The sequence below is a fragment of the Neopsephotus bourkii genome, unplaced genomic scaffold (assembly GCF_033783945.1).
Source record: "Neopsephotus bourkii isolate Nb327-2 ecotype Australia unplaced genomic scaffold, CSIRO-AGI_Nbou_v1 NB_281, whole genome shotgun sequence".
Taxonomy (NCBI): domain Eukaryota; kingdom Metazoa; phylum Chordata; class Aves; order Psittaciformes; family Psittacidae; genus Neopsephotus; species Neopsephotus bourkii.
In genome coordinates, this window is record NW_026900790.1 from 1,857,441 (window position 1) to 1,883,045 (window position 25,605).

At 52.8% G+C, this 25,605-nt stretch overlaps 1 protein-coding gene and 1 long non-coding RNA gene across 3 annotated transcripts; one reads left to right on the forward strand and one right to left on the reverse strand.

The window, feature by feature from the left end:
- Positions 1–12,316: 12,316 nt before the first annotated feature.
- Positions 12,317–13,385, reverse strand: LOC133208730 (uncharacterized). 2 transcript variants are annotated; one of them, XR_009724504.1, is made up of 3 exons: positions 13,272–13,385; positions 12,968–13,130; positions 12,317–12,528 (listed from the first exon to the last, which is right to left on the reverse strand). It is a non-coding gene; the product is annotated as an uncharacterized LOC133208730 (long non-coding RNA). The 2 variants fall into 2 exon arrangements; XR_009724505.1 differs by having other exon boundaries at positions 13,281–13,384.
- A 4,701-nt stretch (positions 13,386–18,086) lies between these two features.
- LOC133208749 (uncharacterized) lies at positions 18,087–25,371 on the forward strand. The gene is made up of 20 exons (XM_061346843.1): positions 18,087–18,177; positions 19,117–19,263; positions 19,352–19,473; positions 19,588–19,696; positions 19,795–19,911; positions 20,048–20,115; positions 20,201–20,314; positions 20,454–20,639; positions 20,741–20,843; positions 21,489–21,630; positions 21,707–21,890; positions 21,993–22,092; positions 22,162–22,280; positions 22,429–22,466; positions 22,647–22,759; positions 22,853–23,001; positions 23,429–23,523; positions 23,797–23,875; positions 24,127–24,235; positions 24,612–25,371. The coding sequence occupies exons 1-20, from the start codon at positions 18,114–18,116 to the stop codon at positions 24,683–24,685; spliced, it is 2,232 nt and encodes a 743-aa protein (XP_061202827.1). The 5' UTR covers positions 18,087–18,113; the 3' UTR covers positions 24,686–25,371.
- Positions 25,372–25,605: the final 234 nt, after the last annotated feature.

A 25,605-nucleotide genomic window follows, 5' to 3' on the forward strand; every position in this document is an offset into this window, starting at 1 on the left:
AAGATGATCACATTGAAGCCATTTAATAAGCAACAGCATTAGTGCAAGTTACAGATTCCTTGTTTAACTGCCAACACTGAGGCAATGCTTTGACAGTGTCTGGGCTGGGAACCAAATACAGAAGGTTACCTGCAATGGGAACCAGTGCTCAAGGGTGAACTTTGCATGAGGAACTTAACAAGGGGATAACTAGGCTGGGAAGTGCCTCCTCCAGCATAGCACAGCATCACTGTTGCTTGGCTTGGTACAAAATAAATCCTTATGTTCACATGAATCTCACTTTGATGGCCGGGATATTTGACAGGTAGCTCTCCCAAGCCTTCCTCCTGTTTCTGCCAATGATTTACTGTGTGACCTTGAGTAAATTGCTGAGCAAACCATTTCTTGCAAAGCGAGGTGGCCTAAATCCGAGGGGGGACCATGGGAGTGCATCAACCATTGCAACACAGATTATTTCTAAGGGAAGAACAGTGACAATGGCACACATTGATGCCAACATGGTTTTGATCTAAATCACCTGTCTTTTATACAATGACAGTGTTAAATATTTGACAGAAAAGAACTAAAAGGCCTGAGCAATTGTTAAAAAGATTGACTAAAACTCAGAGGCAAGCTCTTTTCCAAGGAAAAAAGAAACATAAGGAAGAGCCATAAGTAACTGTATTGGAAAAGGTCTGCAATGAAGAAGTGGAGTACATCTGAAGGGTTGCTGGCATCTAATGTAGGCACTTGCATATTGAAAGTCACACTGGACTCTTTGAATAGTGAATGGAGAGATGGTCAAATGCAGCAGTTGAAGTTTACGGCACATTTCATCTCATCCTGAGGTCGATACTTACCTTTGGTCAGGGCAGACTTGCATTAGGAAAGACACTACCACAGACAAGTTTTGCACAACAGGAACTCCTGGACAGGTACCCCTAAATGTTTACTGGAGAAGAGTGGGCTCTGCCATAGTGCCATTTAGAACAAATTCATGATTAATAGGCTTAACATGTGGCCAAACTGTTGTTTGGTAATATGGAGATGTCACGTTCAGTCTTCTGGAAGGTATAAATAGCTTCCTTCAGAAAAAGGAAGGCTATTTCTGAGTGCCGAAGAAATAAAGTAGGGCTATACCTACATATTTGCTTGTTTTTCTTGTAAATGCTACAGGCTTTCTTCTTCAAGAGACAGATTCCCTTAGATCATGGCAATTTGATTTGTGGACTATGAGGCCTTCCCAGTGTTGAAACAACCTCTGGTTGAAACCAGAGGAACAAACTGGGCTAACTTTGTTAAGACACCTACTTTTAAGAGTCTAGATTCCTTTATAGTTAATGGAAAGAAATAGGAAACTTCCAGTGAATAAAACATCTCATCCTAATGTCAAAGGAGGTTTCAAAAGCAGCTCATATAAATCAGACTCTAAAAGTGCTTTTTCTCTGTATTGACTCTGAAAGCACAACTGTAATATTGAACTTAGATGTCCATGTCTAATGTCTCGTGAGAGGAATCCCACCTATTGAGATGGGCTGTTCTCTGGGCTTTGAGGACAGACCTGCACTGGGTATTGGGGTGGAAATGTTTGATTCTAGTCCTGATACACTTGAATGGACTCTGACTGCAGGACTTGGAGGTGAAGAGCCACTTTTGGAAACAGAAAGTGAAGTATCAGGTATCTGTTTATTGATCCACTGTGACAGGAAGGAAGTTGTGCAACCTGGTGAGCTGGGGTGATTTGGGACAGTGCTCTAGGACAAAAGGAAACAGCTTTCAAGGCACAGATTACCACGTGAACTTGGCAGTTTGTCTTCTCAGTTGATCATGCCACTTACCAGTACCAAACCCATGCCCTATGCAGGCTTTATAAATGAGGTGGGCCTTGTATCTTGAAATAGATGGGAAAACTAGCACTGCTGCGTCCTCAACTTACACGGGTACTAGGTTGTTCCTGAGCCACTGAAGGCACTACAAGTCATCAATGTCTTGGTGCAGGAATGGTCATCTTGAAACTTTATTACTCCATTAGATCAGCTTAGGTTTGGTTTCATTTCTCATTGTGGATATTGTTATCTCTCTAGATCTTGTCCCAAAATGGCATGAGAAGGACCTTGTGGGTGGAAATTAGGTATTTCTAGACGTTCACTTTTGTTCTGTCGAAGACACAAGTGTTACAGCTATGTGTCTGTGGCCAAGACCTGCTGAGGAACAGCCTATAGCTGTGGCTATCCCAGTCCCAGCTGGAAAACTTTCCATTAATTCTCTGTAGTCTCTTCCACTGCCTCCAGTATTTCCTCCTTCAACCAGTTTCTTCCTCCTGCAGCCTAGAGAGGAAACCCAAATAGCTGCTTCATTTGAGGCATGGGAGGCCTGGGATGAATGCATATGCTGCAGACAGACTGATTAACTGAGAGCTAGTGGGATGAAGGATAAGGCTATCCACCAGGCTGGGATGTAGGGGTATATTTTCACTAGCTGCTGTGGGAGCTGAGAAGATGAGGGAGAGCTCCTCATAAAGGAGGAAGAAGAAGGTTCAATTGCATGCTGCAGTTGTCCCTATTGCAGTGGGAGGGGGAAACACATAGCCTGGGGTCTTGACTGCATTTCTTCCTGGCAGCAAACTTCTGCACTTTGTGCAGTGTCTGCTGTGTCTCTCCATGATGAAGCTCAGATGGGGTGAAGTGATGAGGCTCATCACCATGTCACAACCCTCCAAGCTCTTTTAAGGGTATCTTCAAAGCTTTATATTAATCTGTAACCAGTGTTCTCCAACCACAACACAGTCCTAGAATCCTTCTTTTTATACCTTAGGCTATTCAGCAGTGTTTTTCCCCTGCCACTCAAACTTCTACTCTACAAATAGTCTTGAATAACCTTGTGGTAGCTTTGAGCGAGTAGTATCCTGTAGGATTACTGCTGAGAACAGTGTTCATGTTGTAAAAATGGGCTCCTAATAGACTTTCTTCAACAAAGCTTTTTGTTGGGCCTGCAAGTACCACTTGCAGGGTTTATCCTGGCTTTTAAGAACAAGGTCCTCACACAGCAGCGTGTTCCAGAGGATGGCAGCATCACTGGGAACCTTTAGGATTACATGTAGAGTAGATAGCTGTATTCAGCTCCCTGTGTTCATCAGGGCACTCCAGCACAATTTAGCTGTTCAGGATGGGGAATTAAAATCCAGAATGAAGACCAAACTGATATGTAGCAAGGGCATTAAGAGTGGTGAGATAAATCTCACCACTAGTCTTTTGTTGATTGTGTTCATGGGCACTTTGTCTATAGAGGTGCTTCTATATGACATTCCAGGTGCTTTTAAGGTATTCTGCATCTCAGTATTTCCTGATGTAGCTTGGGAGACAAAGGGAAATCATTACTTAGCCTTAGGGAGATAGAATCATAGAATCATGGCATGGTTTGGGTTGGAAGAGATCTTAAAGCTTATCCAGTTCCAACCCCTGCCACGGGCAGGGACACCTTCCACTAGAGCAGCTTGCTCCAAGACCCTGTGTCCAACCTGGCCTTGAACACTGCCAGGGATGGGGCAGCCACAGCTTCTCTGGGCACCCTGTGCCAGCGCCTCAGCACCCTCATAATGAATAATTTCTTCTTTATATCCAACCTAAATCTCCCCTTTTAAGTTTGAACTCAATGCCCCTTCTCCTATCACTAGAATCCCTGATGAAGTGTCCCTCTCCAGCATCCTTGTAGGATGTCGGATGTAGATGATGGAGTTCCTCTGTGTTCCTGCTTGTTCAACAGTTTCAATGAACCTCTTTCCTGCCTTCCCTCTAGGCCCGTGTAGGAGGGATGGAGTTCTCCCCTGGGATGGTGTACATCTCTCCTGACAGTCCCCTCAGCTTGCCAGCTATTGTGAGCATTGCGGTGGCCTGTGGCTTGCTCATCATCTTCATCGTGGCTGTGCTGATCGCGTACAAGCGCAAGTCCAGAGAAAGCGACCTCACCCTCAAGTGTCTGCAGATGCAGATGGACAACCTGGAGTCCAGGGTGGCACTGGAGTGCAAAGAAGGTAGGATGAGGAAGGAAGGCTGGCACTGTATCAGTGCTGCTAGAAGAGAAGGGTCCACCTATGTGGAGAGTTTTATTGAGACATGGCTTGGAGAGCGGGGACATGAAGAGCACGTACGACTTGTGGGCCGGTAACAAAAGCAAAGTATAAGCAACAGCCAGGCAACCAATCATAGGCAAGGTCGTTGTGCCCTTGTGCTAGGGGGAAAGTCCCTTTTTGCAATAACAGGGGGCAAAAAGAGGCTCTAATTCGCTGAAGTTAACCACAAGAGGGGCGGCGTTGACATTTAGCAATTAACCAATAATGAGCTCAGGTTTTGCACTATGAATGAGCTCATTATAGATGCTATATAACCTGTTACCGAGCGTTCAATAAACGAGACCAGTTGCATTATAGGATGGACTTGTCTCCCGTCGTTTTTCCACAAATGGTGACCCCGACGTGATAATCACTCAAGCACCACGGTGGACGACGAAGGAGTTCGGGTCCCGATCGCAGCCGCGGGACGGACGTTGTTAAGTGGAGGAGAGCCCCGGGTGACCGTATAGACGAGCCCGGCCGATACGTGCCGCCGATACCTTGAAGGGCTGCAACAGCGTGCTGACATAAAGGAATAATGGAAAGGCAAGCGGCATATGATTTATTTATTTCCTTTTTGGGGAAACGACAGGTTAAGGGAATTGATTTACAAAAGGAATTGCCAGGGCTGTTAGCTTACGGGCAGGCAAAGGGGCTTTTTGCCAATCCTCACACTGTCCGTGAGCTAGCGGAATGGTGTAGATTTGGTGATATTCTTTGGGAAAGCACTTCAGAAGATGATAAAACTGCTAGAAAGTTGGGAAAGTTATGGAGGGTGGTTCATAATGAGCTCTTACAATATCAGGCTGAGAAACGGGCAGCCGAGCAAGTGGCTGCTGCTCAGGGCAAGAATCGTAATTATGATAATAGCTGGTCTCCCTCCACCCCTATGCCCCCCGCATTCACGCAAATGGTGCTGCCTCCTGCGCCGAACAATGGGGTCGTTGGTCAAAATGCGGAGCCCGCTGCACCCCCTGTGGAGTCATTACCGCATTCAGCCTCGCCATCAGCCCCTCCAATTTGCAATGAGCCTATCCCTGGGGCAGAAAGTGACCTAGCGGAGGCTACTGCGAAAGAAAGGAGAGCGGCTTGGGCTGCACTGGCTGGAGAAGGTATTAACCAGGGGGATACTGAGGCGCTCGCAGTAGCAACGTCCCTAGCGTGCCCGGTGACTTTTCAGCAGGACCCAGGAGGAGGTTTATTAGCCACAGTCACTGCACTTGATTGGAAGCTTTTGTCTCAATTACGCTCGACCGTTAGTCAATACGGGGTAACGAGTGAGCCAGCACGCCAAATGTTAGACTACATTTGGGGAACTCAAATTTTATTACCGGCCGATTGTCGCGGCATAGCCAAATTGATCTTCACCCAACATCAACGGTTACTTTTTAACGCTCACTGGCAGGATTTAGTTAACGAGTGCGTTGCCGTACAGAGGGGACCGGGAGATCCTCTGGCAGGGATTACAATAGACGAGCTGATGGGCTTAGGTCCTTTTATCCGGACTGAGGCACAGGCGTTAATAGGGCCAGAGAAGTGGCGAGAAGCCATTCGGCTCATTCGCCTGGCAATAGATCGAGTTAAAGAACCAGGGGGAATTCCGTCGTATACGGGCATTAAGCAGGGCAGGGATGAGTCTCTCGGATCGTTTGTTGATAAAGCCGCCGCTGCTATAGAAAGGGCCAGAGTTCCAGACTTTATGAAGGGAATGTTATTGAAGCAATGTGTTTTGCAGAATTGTAATCAAGCAACTAGATCAGGGATAAATACGTTAGAGGCTAATTGGTCTATAGAGGAAGCATTGGAAAAAGCGGCTTCAATTCCAGTGGGACCGCAAGCTTTAATTGTGGAGGCTATAAAAGAATTAGCGGTAGGGCTCCAGGAACAGGCAAAAGCCCCTCAAACTCAGGTGTTAGCCGCTCTTGCTCCCCTTCAAGCTTCGGCCCTTCAAGCTTCGGCTAATGTGGGCCGTCGTAACTATGGCCGTGCACGTTGTTGTCAATGTGGAGGAATGGGACATTTCCGTCGTGATTGTACGGCGACAGGAGTGTGGTGCCAGAAATGTCAGACCGACAGTCACAATACTACGATTTGCCGGCGCGGACCGGGAAACTTCAAGAAGAGCGCGGGACCCAGCGGCCGCGCTCCGACACAAGTCGCCGCTGCAGCGCAGACACCTTCAGTTGCCTCCAGCCAGCCACCAGCGGGAGCCTCGGCTTGGACCTGGCAGCCTCAGTAGATGTCACCCTAATGACTAATCACCCAGCTAAGGTCCCTACCGGCGTTTACAGCCCAGTTCGGATCCACAGAAAGGTTATGGGAGCTTTGTTGCTGGGACGCTCGTCAGCCTCCATGCTTGGACTGTTTGTCCTTCCAGGTATAATTGATGCTGATTATCACGGGGAAATTATGATTATGGCGTATACCCCATTTCCACCTATGAGTATTAAAGCGGAGCAGCGGATCGCCCAATTAATACCTTTAGAGCAAATGATTAAAAACCTTGTCAAGGACGTAAAGAATGAGAGGAGGGATAATGGTTTTGGGTCTACCAGTGGCCTTACCCTCCTAACTATGAATCTAAATGACAAGCCAAAGAAAAAGATTGAATTGCAGTTTCAAGGCCAACGAGAAACCCTTATGAGGCTCCTGGATACCGGGGCGGACTCTAGCATTATCAGCCCGCAGTATTGGCCACACGAATGGCCAGTACAGCCCACAACCACCACGGTGACTGGAGTGGGGGGGTTGCAGCTGGCCAGCCAATCTCCACCACTGCTGGTGTTGATGGATGGGAAACAGATCACTGCAGTTTTTTCAGTTGCAACGCTGCCCCCTGCTGTTCAGTGTTTAATAGGCAGAGACATTCTCGCTCAATTGGGGGTGGTTTTGACGAACGAGCGCCCTTTGGGGTAATGGCCATTGCTTGGACTTTCCCAGTTCCCATTACCTGGACTACAAATGAACCGGTGTGGGTTAAGCAGTGGCCTCTGAAAAGGGAGAGTCTTCAACATGCTCATGACTTAGTCAAAGAACAGTTTGAACAAGGGCGTTTACAATTGTCTACCAGTCCCTGGAATACACCTATTTTTGTAATTAAGAAAAAATCTGGAAAATTTCATCTTTTACACGACTTAAAAGCTGTTAACAAACAAATGGAACCAATGGGGGCCCTACAGCCTGGACTGCCTAATCCTGCTATGATTCCGAGGGAATGGCCCTTATTGGTTATTGATTTAAAAGATTGCTTTTTTACTATACCTCTCCATCCACAAGACATGAAGCGGTTTGCTTTTACATTGCCTTCACTCAATCGAGAAGGTCCGGATCAACGATTTGAATGGACTGTACTTCCCCAGGGCATGCGCAATAGCCCCACCTTGTGTCAAATATATGTGGATGCAGCCTTACAGCCTCTTCGACAAAAATGGACTCATGTAATCATATATCACTATATGGATGACATCTTATTTACGCAGCCAACCCCATTTTCAGAGACGCAAATTATGGATATCCGGGACACGCTAACGCAGGCTTCCCTTGTCATAGCTCCTGAGAAGATCCAGTTTACAGCTCCCTGGGAATATCTGGGGTGGACGATATCAGAACGGATTATAACACCTCAAAAGGTGCAACTCAGCACTGACATTCGAACTCTGAACAACGCACAGAAGCTGCTCAGGGATCTTCAATGGCTCAAACCCATAGTGGGAATCCCTAATGAGCTCCTATCTGTGCTGCGTCCTTTGTTAAGAGGCACAGATCCAGCCCAGCGTATACACCTGGATACAGAACACCGACAAGCCCTGTGAGAGATCTCAAAGTGTGTTACCCAAGGACAGGTTTTCCGCCGAGATCTGACTGTCTCTATCGACTTAACTATTTGGAATGGCCCTGTTTACCTTCTTGGGGCTCTCACACAGTTGAAAAAGAAAACGGGGGAGATATGGGTGTTAGAGTGGATCTCCACGCCATTACAACAAACAAAAACTCTTGTACAAAAACCTGAAAATATGGCAGCCTTGATTAATAAAGGTCGCGAGCGGTTGACTCAGATAACGGGTCAAGAGCCTGCAGTAATCGGGATTCCTATGAAAAAGGACAGTTTTGAGTGGTATTTAAGAAATAGTCCTGATCTGCAGGAGGCCCTTTTGGGTGCAAGCAGTTTGATTGAAACAGATAAATTGCGGCCACCACCTATACAATGGATGGGAGGTTGGGATTGGATAGTTCGTCCACAGAAAGAGAGTCAACCTATCTCAGGGGCGATAACCGCCTTTACTGATGCCGGGAGGAAATCCCAAACTGCTGCAGTGACCTGGCAGGATAAAGGGGGGTGGAAACATCAGGTGCTAAAAGCAAGGGACTCGGACAGCCTACAAACAATGGAGCTCCTGGCTGTTGTATGGGCATTAATGAATCTGAAGGGACCATTAAATGTGGTAACAGATTCATTATATGTGGCAGGAGTGGCTGATAGAATTGAGGATGCTTATGTAAGAGAAGTGAAAAACCCTAGACTGTTTGAATTATTGATGCAACTAAAAAGAGCAACTAAGTTGCGAGAACATGCATATGCCATTATTCATGTTAGGAGCCACAAATGGGAAGTGGGCCTGGGTGAAGGAAATGCCAGAGCGGATAGATTAGTCTCGGTGGCTCAAAAGACACCGATATCCAAATTAAAATTGGCTCAAGAGGCTCACTCTATGTTCCATCAAAATGCTAAGGGCTTGGTTAAGGAATTCAAAATACCTCTATCCGAAGCAAAAGCGCTGATAAAAGCCTGCCCTATTTGTAGCCATCATAATAGTGGTCTTGGCCTCGGAGTCGGTGTAAATCCACGAGGCCTGCAGGCAAACGAAATTTGGCAGATGGATGTTACCCATGTATCTGAGTTCGGGCGTCTGAAATATGTACATGTTACTATGGATACGTATAGTCGGTTTATCTGGGCAACAGCCCAAACTGGAGAAAAGGCATTACATGTGGAGCGTCATCTGCTCAGTTGTATTGCGGTAATGGGAATCCCTAAAAGAATAAAAACAGATAATGGTCCCGCTTATATAAGTGATAGAATAAAACAGTTCTTGTTAACTTGGGAGATAGAGCATGTAACTGGGATTCCTCACTCGCCAACAGGTCAGGCGATAGTTGAACGTGCAAACGGTACTCTAAAGCGATACTTGGAAAAACATAAAGAGGTTAAGGATATTTATTCCAGATTGCAAAAGAGTCTGTTTGTTATTAATTACTTGTGCGTTTTCAGAGACGCAACTCAGTCCCCCGCAGAGCAGCATTATGGTCAGGGAAAGCCATTAGGAAATGAAAAAGAGGTTTGGGTTAAATATAAGGACCCAAAAACGGGTGTTTGGCAAGATCCAGCTAAAGTTATATATTGGGGAAGGGGATATCTTTGTGTTTCCACTCCAACAGGAACGGTGTGGGTGCCCGCACGCTGGACAAGGCCTGCCGCTGATGCAGCGCCTCCCTCTAGCGATAACTGCAGAGACCAAAAGGAGAATCAGACAGAAGGCGAAGCTCATCCTGATACCCCTGCGGTCACAACTGAAAGGTTACCACAAGCAACTTGATCGAGACATTACCCGATGCAAGACTTTGAGGACTTTATTGAACTGCTTAACTCCTTACAGACTTTTAATAGGGAAGGGCCAGCATATTACCGCTGCCTTGATTGTGGTTGGGTAAACTGTTCTGCGTGGATAACACTATTGTGTGGGGGATGTACTCGAGCCTTCTGGGTGGAACAATCGTTGTTGCATGATTTGGGGTGTAGTAGTTGTGGTTTCGATTGTGGTTTTGGAAGTTGGCAGAGAATGGGGAAATGATGTTGAGCAGCTTGATCATTTTTGTAATTATGTTAGATTTAGGACATGCAAGTATAACACTGCAGCAATTTAATTTTCCAAGGGACAACATGTGGGTTACCATAGCCAACCAAACTAATCAATCTTCTCTTTGTTTGAGCTTTGGCAGTGTATCCAGCCCCTTTAGAACGTGCCTTATAGGTTCGCCTGTATGGAAACCCTCAGAGTTTAAAGGGTTTGTCGCTCAGGAAGAAAAATTCTTCAATTATTCGCTCCTTAACAACACCTTTTATGGGAACCTTACTGGTGCAAACCTAGGGCCTTTTAAGGGGGATGGAGGTACTCAATGTATCGTAATATCACTTTTAAATACCACGTTGACCTCCCCACCAGAGGAATTGGATTTATTTGGTAGTGTAAATGCTACCAACACTAACTCTGGATGGCTTTCCTTTCTGCCTATCAATGAACAACATCTTAATCAACACCGACGCCATTGGGCGTCTCTTGATTCTGCATTGGATCCAAGCTCTATATACAATTTTCTCTACTCCAGCTGCAATGGCACTAATATTATAAAACAGGCATATTTTTGATATGTGGTGATAGAGCTTGGAATGGCGTACCGGCATTTCTTCAAGGGGGCCCATGCTATCTCGGCAAACTATCACTATTTCACCCCAACATATCGCTGTTAATGCGATGGGCTAATAACAGAAATCAAAGGACCAGACGTAGTGTACATGAGTTGAAGTGTACTGAAGTGGGTACTCCAACCTTTTGGAGTGATTTTGCACGAGTGGCTTCTGCTACACTTTTTCCTGGCTTAGCCGCCGCTAAAGCAATGAAACTAGCAGAGCAACTCGGATGTTGGACGAGAAATGAGCTTAATTTAGTATCTCAATTAATAGATATGTTATCACAAGATGTTCAAAGTGTTAATCACGCAGCTTTACAAAATAGGGCAGCCATCGACTTCTTACTCTTGGCACAAGGACATGGGTGTGAGGAATTTGAAGGAATGTGTTGTTTGAATCTGTCTGATCATTCCGGGTCCATCCATACTAAACTAAAACAGCTGCAAGATGGACTACATGTGTTAAAGAAACAGAACGGCCCTGGCCTGGACGAATGGCTGAAAAGCCTAGGTTTAGGACCCTGGTTTCGGAGCATATTAATGACACTAGCCATGCCTGTACTGATAATATTAATAATATGTCTTTTTGGACCATGCCTGTTAAGGTGTTTAACATCTCGTATGGAAGCTTTGGCACATGCCGTATTTGACAAGAGAATTGTTCAAAAAGAAAACGGGGGAAATGTGGAGAGTTTTATTGAGACATGGCTTGGAGAGCGGGGACATGAAGAGCACGTACGGCTTGTGGGCCAGTAACAAAAGCAAGGTATACGCAACAGCCTGGCAACCAATCATAGGCAAGGTCGTTGTGCCCTTGTGCTAGCGGGAAAGTCCCTTTTTGCAATAACAGGGTGCAAAAAGAGGCTCTAATTTGCTGAAGTTAACCACAAGAGGGGCGGCGTTTACATTTAGCAATTAACCAATAATGAGCTCAGGTTTTGCACTATGAATGAGCTCATTATAGATGCTATATAACCTGTTACCGAGCGTTCAATAAACGAGACCAGTTGCATTATAGGATGGACTTGTCTCCCGTCGTTTTTCCACAACGGTGGTCATCTGCATTTCTGTTTCCACTGCATCTGTTTTTTGTTTCCTTTGCCTTGCCATCCTTGCCTGCTACTTTTTCCTGGTATCTCAGCTCCCCCCACACCATGTGTGTACTTGGTAACTGGTTCCTGCTGCCACCATGCAGAGCAAATCACCAACCAGCTGACACCTTGCACAGCCGTCATCCAACATGACCAAGAGGCTCTGGCTGCTCCACCAACACATCCAAGACCTGAGATCCTGCTTTTCCACCTTCAACTTGCAGATGGAAGCAAGTTACTCCCCCCAGGGAGCCAGGAGGATCCACACTGCCTCCCCCTCTTAGGAGCAATACTGCCCCTGGCAGCAGATCCAGGAGGGCACGAGCAAGCCCTTAGAGGACCCACTGGCTGCAGAGAAGTTTTCTCAGGTCACACTTTAAAGGTCTCCAATAAGAATTCAATTCAACAACCCAGTTACTGCATAGTGAATCCCCCGAGTACTAGATACATGTCTTGATTGCTGCTAACCCTCAGTAAACGAGTCTTTAATCATCCATTGGCAATTAATTATCAAGCAAGAACTAATTGCAACAGATAGGTAGCCGCTTAGATCGAAGTCAGTTGTTTTACGCTAATTAAATATAGAGGCCCATGAATGACACAAACATATTCTACCCAATGTACAGGCAGAGACGAGCACTGGTGGGAGGGGGGGGAAAGAATTATTTTTATTGGCCCAAGAAAGCAGCCACAACAAGTGCAGGCTGCAGCACGACATCCTCGGCACAGCTCCCTTGGGCCTGGTGCTGTCAGCAGGGCGCTACTCCTGCACACGTGGGGTGAAGCAGGAGAAACGGAAAGACTTGCGCAGAGCCCTCAGCACTCTCCTGAAGCGATGGAGTCGTCGCCGTGGGGCTGCTCCTGGGTCTGGAAGAGTGGCAATGCCTGTGGGGGTGAAGAAGAGCTGCAGGCGAGGGACTACCTCTGGCAACCCATTCCAACGCCTCACCACCCTTACAGTAAACAACTTCCTCCTTAAATCCAGTCTAAACTTCCCCTGTTTAGGTTCGAAGCCGTTACCCCTTGTCCTATCACTACAGATCCTAATGAAGAGTCTCTCCTCAGCATCCCTATAGGCCCCCTTCAGATACTGGAAGGTCTGCTAGGAGGTCTCCATGCAGCCTTCTCTTCTCCAGGCTGAACAGCCCCAACCTTCTCAGCCTGCCTTCGTACGGGAGGTGTCCCAACCCCCTGATCATCCTCGTGGCCCTTTTCACCGCAGGCTTGCAGCCCGCAGCCCGTGCAGGGGAGGCTGGGACACAGCCGAACGCATGCACGCACTGCTGCCGGCCTGGCCTGGGTGCCACCCAACTCGGGGAAGTACCTGGCTGGTTCTCGCTGTCCTGAACTACAGCAGGCGACAGTGACGGTGACTCCACATCCAACCTTAGTGCCACGTCTGGCTCTTCCACCTGCTGTTGCCTTGTTCCCTGGATGACAGTCACAGCCTTGCCCAGGTGTTTCCTCACAAAGCGTCTGACCCTACCCTGCAGGGTAGCAAGAGCACAGGCAGGGAATGGGGGCAATGTCAGTTGGGTGACACAGGGAGCACCAGAAATAGCCCTGTCACAAGCCCCCTGGGAGCTGCCATCCAAGGCCTTGGGATCCCGGGTGTCAGCCGCATGCACCTCACTCACCTGGCGCCGAGAGTCCCGACACAAGGGAGAAGCTGCTGCATCTCCGCTGTCACCTGCTCCTGGAGGAACATGGGATGTTCCAGCCTCTGCTGCAGGGATCTGAGTGAGAGGTGCGCAGAGCTCCTGTTCCTCTGCAGCTCCAGCTAACGGAGAAGCTGCTGACTCGGTGCCTGTGGGTCCGGCTGGGATAGGAGACGTGTTCTGCAGGTCTGCAGTAGCCTCTTCTGTCGCATCCATTCCCCTGCTGCTGGGGCAGCCAGACCCCACCTGGATATCGGCCTGGGCGTCCTGGAAGAGCTCTGGGCCCAAGGGGTTGATCCAGATGTTGCGGATGGTGATCTCTTCCCCTTGGAACAGCACTTTATCAACGCCCTCTTCCCACTCTTTCTCCTCTTTGGGCACTGCTGCATCCAGGATTTGGGTCACGTCCTGAGGTTCTGCCAGCTGCTGGCTGGCTCCCTGGACCACAGCCGGATTCATGATCAGGACCTGTTCAGTGATGTTCCCTGCTGTTTCTTCTGCAACCATCTCACAGGCATCAGGGCTGAGCAGGGCAGGTACCTGCCTCTGTGCCTGTGGTGCTTCCTCCTGCTCGCCACAGGCAGGGGAAACCGGTGCCGGTGCCACCTCCTCGTGTGCCACTGGAGTGAGAGGTGCGCAGAGCTCCTGTTCCTCTGCAGCTCCAGCTAACGGAGAAGCTGCTGACTCGGTGCCTGTGGGTCCAGCTGGGATAGGAGACGTGTTCTGCAGGTCTGCAGTAGCCTCTTCTGTCCCATCCATGCCCCTGCTGCTGGGGCAGCCAGACCCCTCCTGGATATCGGCCTGGGCGTCCTGGAAGAGCTCTGGGACCAAGGGGTTGATCCAGATGTTGCGGATGGTGATCTCTTCCTGTTGGAACAGCACTTTATCAACGCCCTCTTCCCACTCTTTCTCCTCTTTGTCCAGTGCCGCACCCAGGGTTTGGGTCACGTCCTGAGGTTCTGCCAGCTGCTGGCTGGTTTCCTCCTCCACAGCCACAGCCTGGACCAGACGCTCCCTTGTGATGAGCAGGGCTGCTCCCTGTGGAACCATCTCATGCGCATCAGGGCTGATCAGGGCAGGTGCCTGACTCTCTGCCTGTGGTGCTGCCTCCTGCTCACCATCATCACAAGAATCTCTTTCCTCTGTCTCCTGAGGAGGAGGAGGAAGAGGTGTGTGATGGAGGCGGCTGCCTTAGCACAGCAGCCCTCGCAGTGCTGGCAAGCCCAGCCCCACCACCAAGGCAGCTCCATGTGGCCCCGTCCCACCACCGACCTCCCACTCCTGCCCCAGCCCTCACCTGGCGTCGCCTTTGCACTCCTGGCCTGCCCTTGGCAGGCTGGGAGCGGGCGTTTGATCCGCTGGCATCTTCTGTGTCCATGGATGCAGACTTGCCGTGGATTCACAGATCAACTGCCACCTCTAGGGTGCTCCAGGGCCTTAAATACCCCACATGAAAGATGTAACAATGCCCCCGTGGTTTCCATGGAGATGCCATGCCCTCACCAGTTCCAAACACTCCCAGCTGGTCACAGGCAACTCCACAGCAACCACTGACGCTTTGTGATGGCGGCAGCGTTGTGCCCATGGCCACTGGGCACCCAGGGATGCACTTGCTTGCTGCATGCTCTTCTCACTGTCCTGAGGATCTCAAACTCGACCATCTCATGATCGCTGCATTCAAGGCTGCCCTGGAGCATCACATTTCCAACCAGCCCTTCCCTGTTGGTGAGCACGAGGGCAAGCATGACACCTCTCCTTGTTGGCTCCTCTCTATTACTTGCAGAAGGAAGTTGTCTTCCACACAATAGAGGAACCTCCTGGCTTGCTTGTGCCGGGCCGCACCATCGTTCCAACAGATGTCAGGGTGGTTCAAGTCCCCCATGAGGACAAGGGCCTGTGAGCGTGAGGCTGTTCCTATCTGTCTATAGAGCGCTTCGTCCACAGAGTGTCCCTGATCAGGCGGTGTGTTACAGATCCCCACAGTAATGTCTCCCATTGCTGTTCTCCCTTTAACCCTGACCCACAAACTCTCTGTTGACTGATCACCTGTCCCCAGACAGAGTTCCATACTCTCCAGCCTATCGCTAACATAAACAGCAACTCCCTCTCCCCGCCTGCCGGGCCTGCCTTTTCTGAAGAGCCTCTAACCTTCCATTCCAACACTCCAGTTATAGGAGCCATCTCACCATGTTTCTGTGATGCCTATTCCATCATACCCCTGCAGACGTGCACACATCTCTCACTCCTCCTTTGTTCCCCATACTACAGGCCCTTTTGTGTAGAGGTATCTGAGCTGAGCTTCCAGTGAAGCCGGCTCATTGGCTGGAGCGGCTGGAATCTCTCTGCCTTGCTCCCAGCATTTATTATAGGTGCTGGCAATTGACTGGAAGTGCTGGGATGGAATGATGCCCCCTCCCGCAACACATGGACTTTAAAGCTTTCTTGACCAGCCGGGCAATACTACCAAAACCTCTCTTTGTTGCATCAGCTCCACCAGCCTCCACTAGACCTGGCCTCCCAGATTGAGTCCCATGTTCTAGATACCCAAACCCTTTACTATGGCACCACTCTTCTAACCATTTATTAACCTGGCAAATCAGGCCTAGCCTTTTGTAAGGTGCTCCCCTTTATCCTGGAGCATTGATGAAAAGACTATCTGAGCTCCAAAGCCCCTGACCACCTCTCCAGGGCTCCGTAGTTCTTCTTAATGCTCTCTGGGCTACTGCTGTCTATATCACTAGCAGCCACATGGATCATGAGAAGTTGGCAATAGTCAGTGGGACTTACTAGAGCAGGCAGCCTCTCTGCAACATCCCTGATCCATGCCCCAGGTAGGCAACACACCTGCCTTGAGACCGGGTCAGGATAGCAGACGAGTGCTTCTGTGCCTTTCAAAGTAGAGTCCCCTACTACTACGACCCGCCGCTTTTTCCTGGCAGCACCAGCAGAGATCTTCCTTCGCAGTGCACCAGTCGGTTGTTCATGCTGCGAGTGTGTGTCCTCGTTAGCCCCCTGCAGAACTGGAAAGCGGTTCTGGGTGGGGACAACAGATTCAGGAGGAAGCCCCTTGCTTTTGATTGTCCCCTTCCTCCTTTTTTTGTTGGTTTTTTTTTGTTCCTAATTCCCACCTTTCTGGGTTAACGGCCTCCTTCTCTCCTCCATGAGCTACAGGGGACGCTTGAGGCCCCTGCACAGTTTGGGCCTGGAGCAAGCAGTGCTGCTTCCTCTCAGCTTCCCTGCCATCTTGCAGCCTATTGACAGCGTCCCGCAGCTCAGCCCCTGCTGCAGGAGGACCTGCACCGAGTGCAGCCCTGCCCATTGCGCACCCTCCCCTCACAAGTCCAGTCCAGGCACTCTCTACACTGCAGCCTCCCCTCCCATCGGCTCTGTCTGGGTGCCTACGCTGCCACGGCTGGGGCAGCCGGAGCAGAGCTCCCAGAGCGGGCCCTGGCCATAAGGCGAGTGCTCACCATCCCGCTCGCCTGCCCGCTTTGTTGCCTCCCCGCGCTCCCTGGGGCAGGTTTTTACCCCCTCAGGGCTGGTACCGCTCCCCCTGGCTCTGCCCCCTGTGAGTCCCTGGGCAGGGGCTGGCGAGGACTCGAGGCTCCCTCGCTGGCTCTCGTCCCTCTGAGCCGAGGCCCTGGATGCTGAGCTTCGCCCCCGCTCAGGTGTTGAAAGCGTCCTCTCTCGAGCTGCTCACCTCAGCAATTGACCCAGTCTGCGCAGCTGAGACAAATGGCTGGAAGCGACATGGCTTTCCTACCTGGAAATGAAGAATCCTATGAGGATCAGCATCTCCTTCCCTCTCGCCAGGAAGTGACTCGGATGAGGGGATGGATCAGTCTGGTTCAGAGCTCTTCCCAGCAGTTCAAGTTCAGAGACTTCCCAGCAGAGCCCTCATCATCCGCCAGTGCGATGCTCAGAGCGGGTCTCTGGCACCAGCAGCATGGGCAGGACTGTGAGGAGACAAAAGGGGGGTTAGACAGGTTACAAGCATGGGCGACAGAGTAAAAGAGCAGGAAACAGTCCCTTAGTGATGTTGGCAGGTCAATCTGCACAGTGCCAGGTTCAGGATTGCAGCCTGCACTTCTGAGCCTTGCTGTCCCGCAGGTCTGCTGGGAGCACATTTTCCCAGACAGGGCTGGTGTGGATTGGAAAGGAAGATACTGAAATCTTGGGTACCTTTTGCACTTGTGTTTTCTTATCCCTGGGGACAGAAAATACAGGTAATGGGCTCAGCTGGGAGGTGATGACTTTCCCATGCCCTTCTAACTCTTCCCATCTCATCCTCTTCCTTTCAAAGGGCTCCACTAGGCTTAACAATGATCTCTGAATTACTTGGGCTCAACCTTGAATGGAGCCCTAGTCTCTGCTCTAACGGTTGCTCTAATGCTCTAGAGGTATCACCTGAGCTTCAAGTGAAGCTGGCTCATTGGCTGGAGCGGCTGGAATCCCTCTGCCTTGCTCCGAGCATTTATTATAGGTGCTGGCAATTGACTGGAAGTGCCACCCCGCTTCCCGTACATCCCCGTGCACCCGGACGCTTTGTGTGCCCCGCTCCCTGTGCACCCCCATTCACCGCGCATCCCGTCCCCTGTGCACCCCGCTTCCCTCGCACCCGCCTCGCTGTCTCCGCACCGCAGCTCCCGGCGGACGAGGCTCGGGAGGGGACCAGACCGGGCCCCTCCCGGTGGGAACGGGGCGGCTCCCGGGGGCGCGCCCCGCGCATGCCCGGCACCGCCCGTTAAATCCCACCTGGCCCCGGCGGGGGGAACCGATCCCTGCGACCCCCGGCACCGCCGCTGCTCCGCCATGGCCAGCGAGACCGAGACCGGCCGGCGCCGCCGCTGCTGCTGCTGTGCGCAGGACGCGTTCGGTGAGGGCATGGAGGGGGGGCCTGGTCCTTCCCACCCCGTCCTGGGCACCCGCGGGGTTCCCCCTTCCCGAGCATCGCTCCGGGCACTGGGGGGTATCCCTGTTCTCGGCACCGCTGGGGTCCCCCTCCCTATCCCCGAGCATCGCACCAGGGTGCACCTTCCCATCCCATCCTGGGCACCGGTGGGGTCCCTCCATCCCGAGCATCGCTCTGGGCACTGAGGGGTCCCCAGTCCCAAGCATTGCACTGCTTGGGACTCTTCCACCTCTCTTCTACCTCCTCCTGGGCACTGGTGGGGTCCCTCCATCCTGAGCATTCCTCTGGGCACTGGGGAGCTCCCCCATTTTTGGCAATGGTAATTTCCTTTCTTAACCCCCAAGCAATGCACCGTGATACCCCCAGCTCCCGAGCATTGCCCCAGCGTACTCCCTCCCACCTTGTCTTGGGCACTGGTGGAGTCCCCCCCCCATCTCAAGCATTGCTCTGGGCACTGGGGGTCCCGGTTTTCTTAGCACCGGTGGGGTTCCTCCTCCTTCCTCCTGGGGTCCTTCCCACCCTGTTCTGGGTGCTGGTGTGGTCTCTCCATCCCCAGCATTGCTTTGGTCCTGGGGGCTCCTCCTGTTCTCAGCACTGGTGGGGTCTCCCCCAGCTCCTTAGTATCATACTGGGGTCCCCCCCACCCCATCCTGGGTACCAGTAGGGTCCCCCAACTCCTGAGCATTGCTCTGGCGACTGTCCCCATTCTGGACACTGCTGGCATCCCCCATCCCCATCCTTGGCACCAATGGATTCCCCCTTCCCACCCATCCTCTGGGAGCTCCATGGATCCTCCCTGTATGTTCTGGGGGCCAGGGGGACAGCCCCTCACAGCATCACCCTGTGACCCAGGGTGCTGAGCCCAGGCCCCCGTGTGACCCTGTCCCACCCCCCCCCCCACAGATGTCCCCAAGGCCACTGAACCCCGGGGTGACAGCGATGGCCCCCGCCGGGGCTCACTCTGCGACCGGCACTGCTCCACCATCAACAACGTGCAGGGAGATGTGAGCGACCTGGGCTGCCACCTGCACCGGCCCCGCATCCCCACAGGTAGGATGGGAATGGATCAGGAATGGGGGGGGGGGGTTGTCACCCATTGCCACCAGTTGCCACCCATTGCCACCCGTTGTCGCCGTAGCTGTGTCCCCCCTGTCCTGCTGCCACCAGCACTCGGAGGAGGTCTGTGAGAGCTGCGTGGTCAAAACCACCCTCACGGCCGAGAATGCTGTGGAGGCCAACAAGCTCTCCAACAACTACAAGGTGGGTGCCTGCAGCATGATGGGGGGGGGGGCACCCATGGGTGCTCCTGGATGGCCATGGTGGGTCAATGGGTTTTGTTTTCCCCCTTTCACCCCCTATAACGTCCCTCTCCAGTTTGGCTTCAAGAAGTGGAAGAGCCACGTGACGGCACGGCCATGGGAGGACCGCTCTGAGATAGTCAAGGAGCTCTACTCCGACCTCAACATCATCCGGGGCTCTGGAGGTGGGTGCCCATGGGGACAGGTCCCTGGTGGTCGTGGCAGCATGGATTTGGGCTGGTGTAGGGGAGAATGGACCCGTCTTGTGCTTCCCCTTCAGCAGGGTCCACGGTGACGTGTGGGAACATCCTCTACCTGCTGCTCTTCGGCTGGTGGCTCTGGCTCTTCTATGGCATCGTGGCTGCTGTGATGTTCATCACCGTTGTGGGGGCTCCTTATGGTGAGCCCCAGATTGGGACCCCTGTGGGAAGGGGTGGGTGGGCTGTGGGCCTTATGGGTCCCTTCTCTATGGGGTTGCCCTGGAGCTGGAGGGGATGTGCGTGTCCCCACCAGAGCTGATTCTCGTGTCCCCGCAGGGCAGCTCTGCTGGGACCTGGCTGGGTATTTCCTCTGGCCCTTTGGCAAAGTGATCCAGAAAGTGGAGGTAACGGCACATCCCAATTGGAATGCCATGGCAGGAGGTGGTTGGGGTATCCTGGGAGCATCCTGACATCCCCATCTTCCTCCAGGCCCCCAAATCCCACTGGGTGTGTAAACCTGGCGCAGAGGAGAGCTCACCCCTGCTCGGTGGCCCTCTGCCCCACCGCTGGCGCCCACGGTGCTGGAGGGACACTGGATACTGGGTGAGCCCTGTACTGGATGTGCTGATACCCCCTTCCTTAGCGTGGTGTGGATAGCACCCACGGGTGCTCCCCTGGGGTGAGTCTTTGGGGTGGAACCCCCAAACTAAAGCTGTGTCATCATCCCCCCCCCCATCCCCAGCAATGCGTGGGCTCCGCAGTGTGGCTGTGCCTGGGTTACCCAGTGCTGGTGGTGGCCCACGGGCTGGTGAGCATCGCCGCGTGGCTCCTCGTGTTCCTCATCCCCGTGGCCAAGCTGAGCGCCTGCACCGCTGCCCACGTCCTGCTGCTGCCCCCGCAGAGGGTGCTCGTCCGGCGCCTCCGCATGGTGGGTGCCTCGAGGCAGGGGTGAGGGTCCCGCATCCCTGCTCCAAGGTGGGGTTAGGGATGGGGGGATTGGAGCAGTGTCACCCACTTGTGCCTCTGCAGACAGAGGTGCCGCTGGAAGGGGAGGTGATTCTGTGCTGCTACAGTGCGGTCAACCCCTACTACTACAAATATGCTGTGGATGGCATCAATGTGTTTGCTGTCAGTATCCTTCCATAGGGTCATGGAATGGTTTGGGTTGGAAGGGACCTTAAAGCTCCTCCAGTCCCAACCCCTGCCACAGGCAGGGACCCCTTCCACTGGAGCAGCTTGCTCCAAGCCCCTGTGTCCAACCTGGCCTTCAACACTGCCAGGGATGGGGCAGCCACAGCTTCTCTGGGCACCCTGTGCCAGCGCCTCAGCACCCTCACAGGGAAGAGCTTCTGCCTTATCTCCAACCTGAACTTCCCCTGTTTCAGTTTGAACCCATCACCCCTTGTCCTATCACTCCAGTCCCTGATGAAGAGCCCCTCTCCAGCATCCTTGGAGCCCCCTTCAGACACTGGAAGCTGCTCTGAGGTCTCCACGCAGCTTCTCTTCTCCAGGCTGAACAGCCCCAGTGTTCTCAGCCTGTCTCCATACAGGAGGTGCTCCAGCCCCTGAGCATCCTCATGGCCTCCTCTGGACTTGCTCCAACAGCTCCATGTCCTTCTGATGCTGAGGACACCAGAACTGCACACAGTGCTGCAAGTGGGGTCTCACGAGAGCAGAGCAGAGGGGCAGGATTCCCCTCTTTGGATGCAGAGAAGGGTGTTGTGGGGGGGGAATGACCCCAAAGCCCACTTCATTCTCCTTGACCCCCTTGCCCCAGACCTGCTGCCACTGGTGCTGGTCACACTGGTGCTGGGTTACGTGGACAGCCACAACCGCCTGACCAGCTCCTCCATCAAGTTCACGTTGGCCTTGCTCTCCATCATGCCTCTCTCCTACTACATCGGGATGGCCATCGCCAGGTGAGTGGTGATGGGGGGGGGAACCTTTGGTGGTGGTGCTGGCCCCACTGACACCCTCTTCCTCCCCCTCCTCCAGCATCTCAGCCCAGAGCACCTTTGCAGTGGGAGCGGTGGTGAACGCCACGTTCGGCTCCATCACGGAGCTCACCTTCTACATCAGTGCCCTCATCAAGGGCTCTCGCGAGGGCAACCGCTGCTACACCGAGATCGTCAAGTCCGCGCTGACGGGGACGCTGGTCGGCTGCGTCCTCTTCGTCCCGGTGAGATGGGGTGAGGTGAGGGGGGACAGCACAACACAACAGCCCCTGGTCCCTGCAGGGAGCTCCCTGCTGAGCACTGATGAGGGCTTTTCCATCCCCAAGGGTCTGTGCATGGTGATCGGGGGCATCCGGCACCAGGAGCAGCGGTTCAACAGCCGCTCCGCCGGTGTCAGCTCAGCCCTGCTCTTCCTCTCTGTTGGAGGTGAGTTGGGGATGGGGTGGGTGTCCCCACCACTGCAGGTGCTCACCCCGTGTCCCTCCATCCCTACAGGTGTCTTTGCCCCGACGCTCTTCTCCAAGGTCTATGGGAAGCTGGTCTGTGGGGAGTGCCACAACGTCACCCAGAACCCGCTGGGGCACTACTTGTGCCACAACTGCCACTTTGACCTGGTGAGTGGGGACAGGGGGCCCCCAGACACAATGGGGTGAGGTTGGGGATGCTCTGAGCCCATCCATCTCCTGCTCCCGCGCTGGGCGGTGGCGCTGGGGCTGTCCATTGTCCCCTGCATCCCCAGTGACAGGCACTTTGTCTTTGCAGATGGATAACAACGGCACCCTCTACTACAGCCACGTCCAGTGAGTGCCCATTGGGATAGGGTTGTCCCCGCATTAGGGTTTGGCTGTGGTCCTGCACCCATCCCCGGTCCCCTCTTTGCCCCCAGTGAAGGGCTCTGATCCAGCATCCCAAGGGAAGCCCTTTGGGGTCTCCGTGCCGGACCCTGGTGGCACTAAGTGTGTGTCACCCGTGTCCCACAGACCCCTGGTGTACACCGTGTCCCTCCTGCTCCCTGCTGCCTACCTCATCGGCCTCTTCTTCACCCTGAAAACTCACTCTCACATCTATGACATCCACATCAGCGACTGTCACAGTGAGTGTCCCCAGGCTGGGGATGTCCTGGCTGCAGGGGCTGGCTCTTGTCCCTGTCCTGGGGTGTCTCACCATGTCCCTGCTCTGTCCCCAGTGCCTGGCCACCACCACAGCGCTGTGGTGCACTGGTCCCGCTGGCGGGCCCTGGTCATCCTCCTGCTCTCCACCCTCTGCATGTCGGCCTGTGCTGACCTGGCCACGGAGCACATCAGCCCCATCCTCACCAACTCCACCATCTCGCAGGTGAGGATGGGGACGGGGATGCGGATGCAGCAGGGTTGGGTGGTTCTGAGGACCAGGATGTGCTGGGAACCTCCCCTGGGTGCGGTTGAAGCCGCAAAAGCAGGGAGGGAAAAGGTGCTGAGATGCTCCATGCACTGAGGAGCTTGGTGTGCAGGGTCAGGATGAGGCCATACACACGTGCTGAGGGTGGACTGAGGTGAGCTCTTAGGCAGATGCTCTTCCCTGTGAGGGTGCTGAGGCGCTGGCACAGGGTGCCCAGAGAAGCTGTGGCTGCCCCATCCCTGGCAGTGTTCAAGGCCAGGTTGGACACAGGGGCTTGGAGCAAGCTGCTCTAGGGGAAGGTGTCCCTGCCTGTGGCAGGGGTTGGAACTGGATGAGCTTTAAGGCCCCTTCAACCCAAACCATCCCATCTGCCTCTCCCCTGCAGTACTTCATCGGTGTCACGGTGCTGGCGATGGTGCCTGAGCTGCCAGAGATTGTCAATGGCATCCAGTTTGCTCTGCAGAACAACCTGAGCCTGAGGTGAGGGGCTCACAGGATGGGGTTTGGGATGTCCTCTGGTCCCATAGCTGTGCCCTGGTGCCAGTGATGGGCTCCCCAGCTTCATGCCACTGGTGGCTCAGATCCTGCCAACTTGCCCTGTGAAAAGGACTTAAAACCACCCCCAAAATGGGGGCAGAACCAAGTTGGGGTGCGTGGTTTGGTTCCTTAAGTTGGGTGGTTCTTATCCTGAGCAACCCAAGGGCTGCTGAGGAGCTGGCACTTGGCAGCTCCTAATTCCTTTGTCCTCTCCAGCATTGAGATTGGGAACTGCATCGCTGTCCAGGTCTGCATGCTCCAGATCCCCATCCTGGTGCTCTTCACCATCTTCTATGTGAGTAGCCCTTGGGTGAGCTCCTGCAGCAGGCTTGGGCACACACAGCTCTCCATGAGATGTGACAAGGGTGCAGGCACCATCCTCACTGCAGGGAGCAGGGGGGTCAGATGCCTCCTACCTTGGCTGATGTTGTCCCCAGCCCTAGGGACATGTGGCACAGGGGGGCTAAGGGGTGACATTCAAGCCCCAGCCACAGTCAGTGCGGGGCTGTTCTGGTAGACCCTAAACCCTAAATCTCTGCCTTGTAGCCCACCAACTTCACACTTATCTTCAGCGACCTCCATGTCTACGCCAGCATGTTCAGCGTGGTGCTCATGAACTACATCTTCATGGATGGCAAATGTGACTACTTCCAAGGTATTACTTTCAGTACTCACCCATGAGGTTGCTGTGGGACTTGGTGTGACCATGTTCCTTGTGCTGGATATGGCCCTAGGGTCATCTTCTTACTGCAGCTCTTGGCCTGGGGTGATTTGAGCAATTCTGAGGTCTTGGTTGACCATATTGGAGGTGCTGGATCAGGGATGGAGCTGCCACCCTGTAGTAGCTCCGAGGGGGATCACTCCCTTTCCATCCTTAAAAGAGAATTTAAACCCCTTTTAATTGAGGCTTTAAAGTGATCCATGGAAGTCCTCTACAGTGGGGCTAATCCAGACCTCACTAGAAGGTTTTGAAAGCAACCTCCCTCCTTGCTCCATGTTGTAACCCCTCCACCCTGCTCTGTTTCCTCTAGGCACGGTGCTGGTGATGGTTTACTTCATCCTCCTGGCTGTGTATTTCTTCGCCCCATCGCCCAGTGGTTGCTGAGGTTTGGACTCTGCTCTCTCCCACCCTCTCATGGGGTTCAGCACCTCTCAAGGTGTGATGCAGTGTCTCAGGGACTTGGCTGGGCTGGCTCCAGGCTGGAAGCATCATTTACTGAAGCTCCTGCTGCTGTTTGGCTCCCCTCTCCATGGGTGTCAATGGGGCTTCAATGATGGGAAGAGTGGTAGCAATGGAAACACTCCTGATCCAAGAAGGAACTGTGATGTCAGAGCACTTCACAGGGGTATTTCCAGCCCACACTGGTGTGGTTGGAAGGAAAATGGTCCTCAGTGGAGGGTCTTGAAGGGTGTTTATGTGGTCTCAGTGACAGATCCCTCCCTTAGGATGTGTTGCACTGGGAGAAGGTGACTGAGAAGAGCCTCTTGGCCTTCCATGCAGTTGGTGATCTGAGGCCTGGAAGGGACTCAGGTCTGGGGACCACACGGGGCTTCTTGATGGCACTAGAAACGCACCAAAGAGTGGTTTTCAGCTCTTTTGTCACTAAAGCAGTTTTGTATAAATCAGAAACAAGTTTGGTTCTTCTTACATGAGCCCTTGGTCACTTGTCCAGGTCCCTACAACCCAGGTTAGGGATGGTCTTGGGTTGGTGGCCACTTGGTGCACTGATGATGTAGTGGGCACTGGGCAGCAGTAACGGCTCGGTTGGAGCCAGCATCTCTGGGAGCAGAGCAGGAAGCACTCAGTGTCCCCTGTTGCAGCGCCCAAGGGAGACCCACCATGATACCATGGGGACAGGGCCAGCAGTGGGATGGCTTTGGGCTCCAGCTCTTGATTCCAGCCTGGTCTGGGGCCGTCCTTGCTCAGAGGCCTCTTACAGGCTCCTGGGAGGGGTCAGGGATTCTCTTGGTGCTGTTTGCACGGTACAAAGTGTTATCAGGGCCCAGTTCATCTCCCCCTGTGAA

Coding starts and splice junctions, on each gene's coding strand:
- LOC133208749 (XM_061346843.1), top strand. CDS start 18,114: ATGGCCAGCGAGACCGAGACCGGCCGGCGCCGCCGCTGCTGCTGCTGT. Junction 19,474..19,587: donor AGCTCTCCAACAACTACAAG/GTGGGTGCCTGC, acceptor GTCCCTCTCCAG/TTTGGCTTCAAGAAGTGGAA. Junction 23,002..23,428: donor CCAACTCCACCATCTCGCAG/GTGAGGATGGGG, acceptor TCTCCCCTGCAG/TACTTCATCGGTGTCACGGT.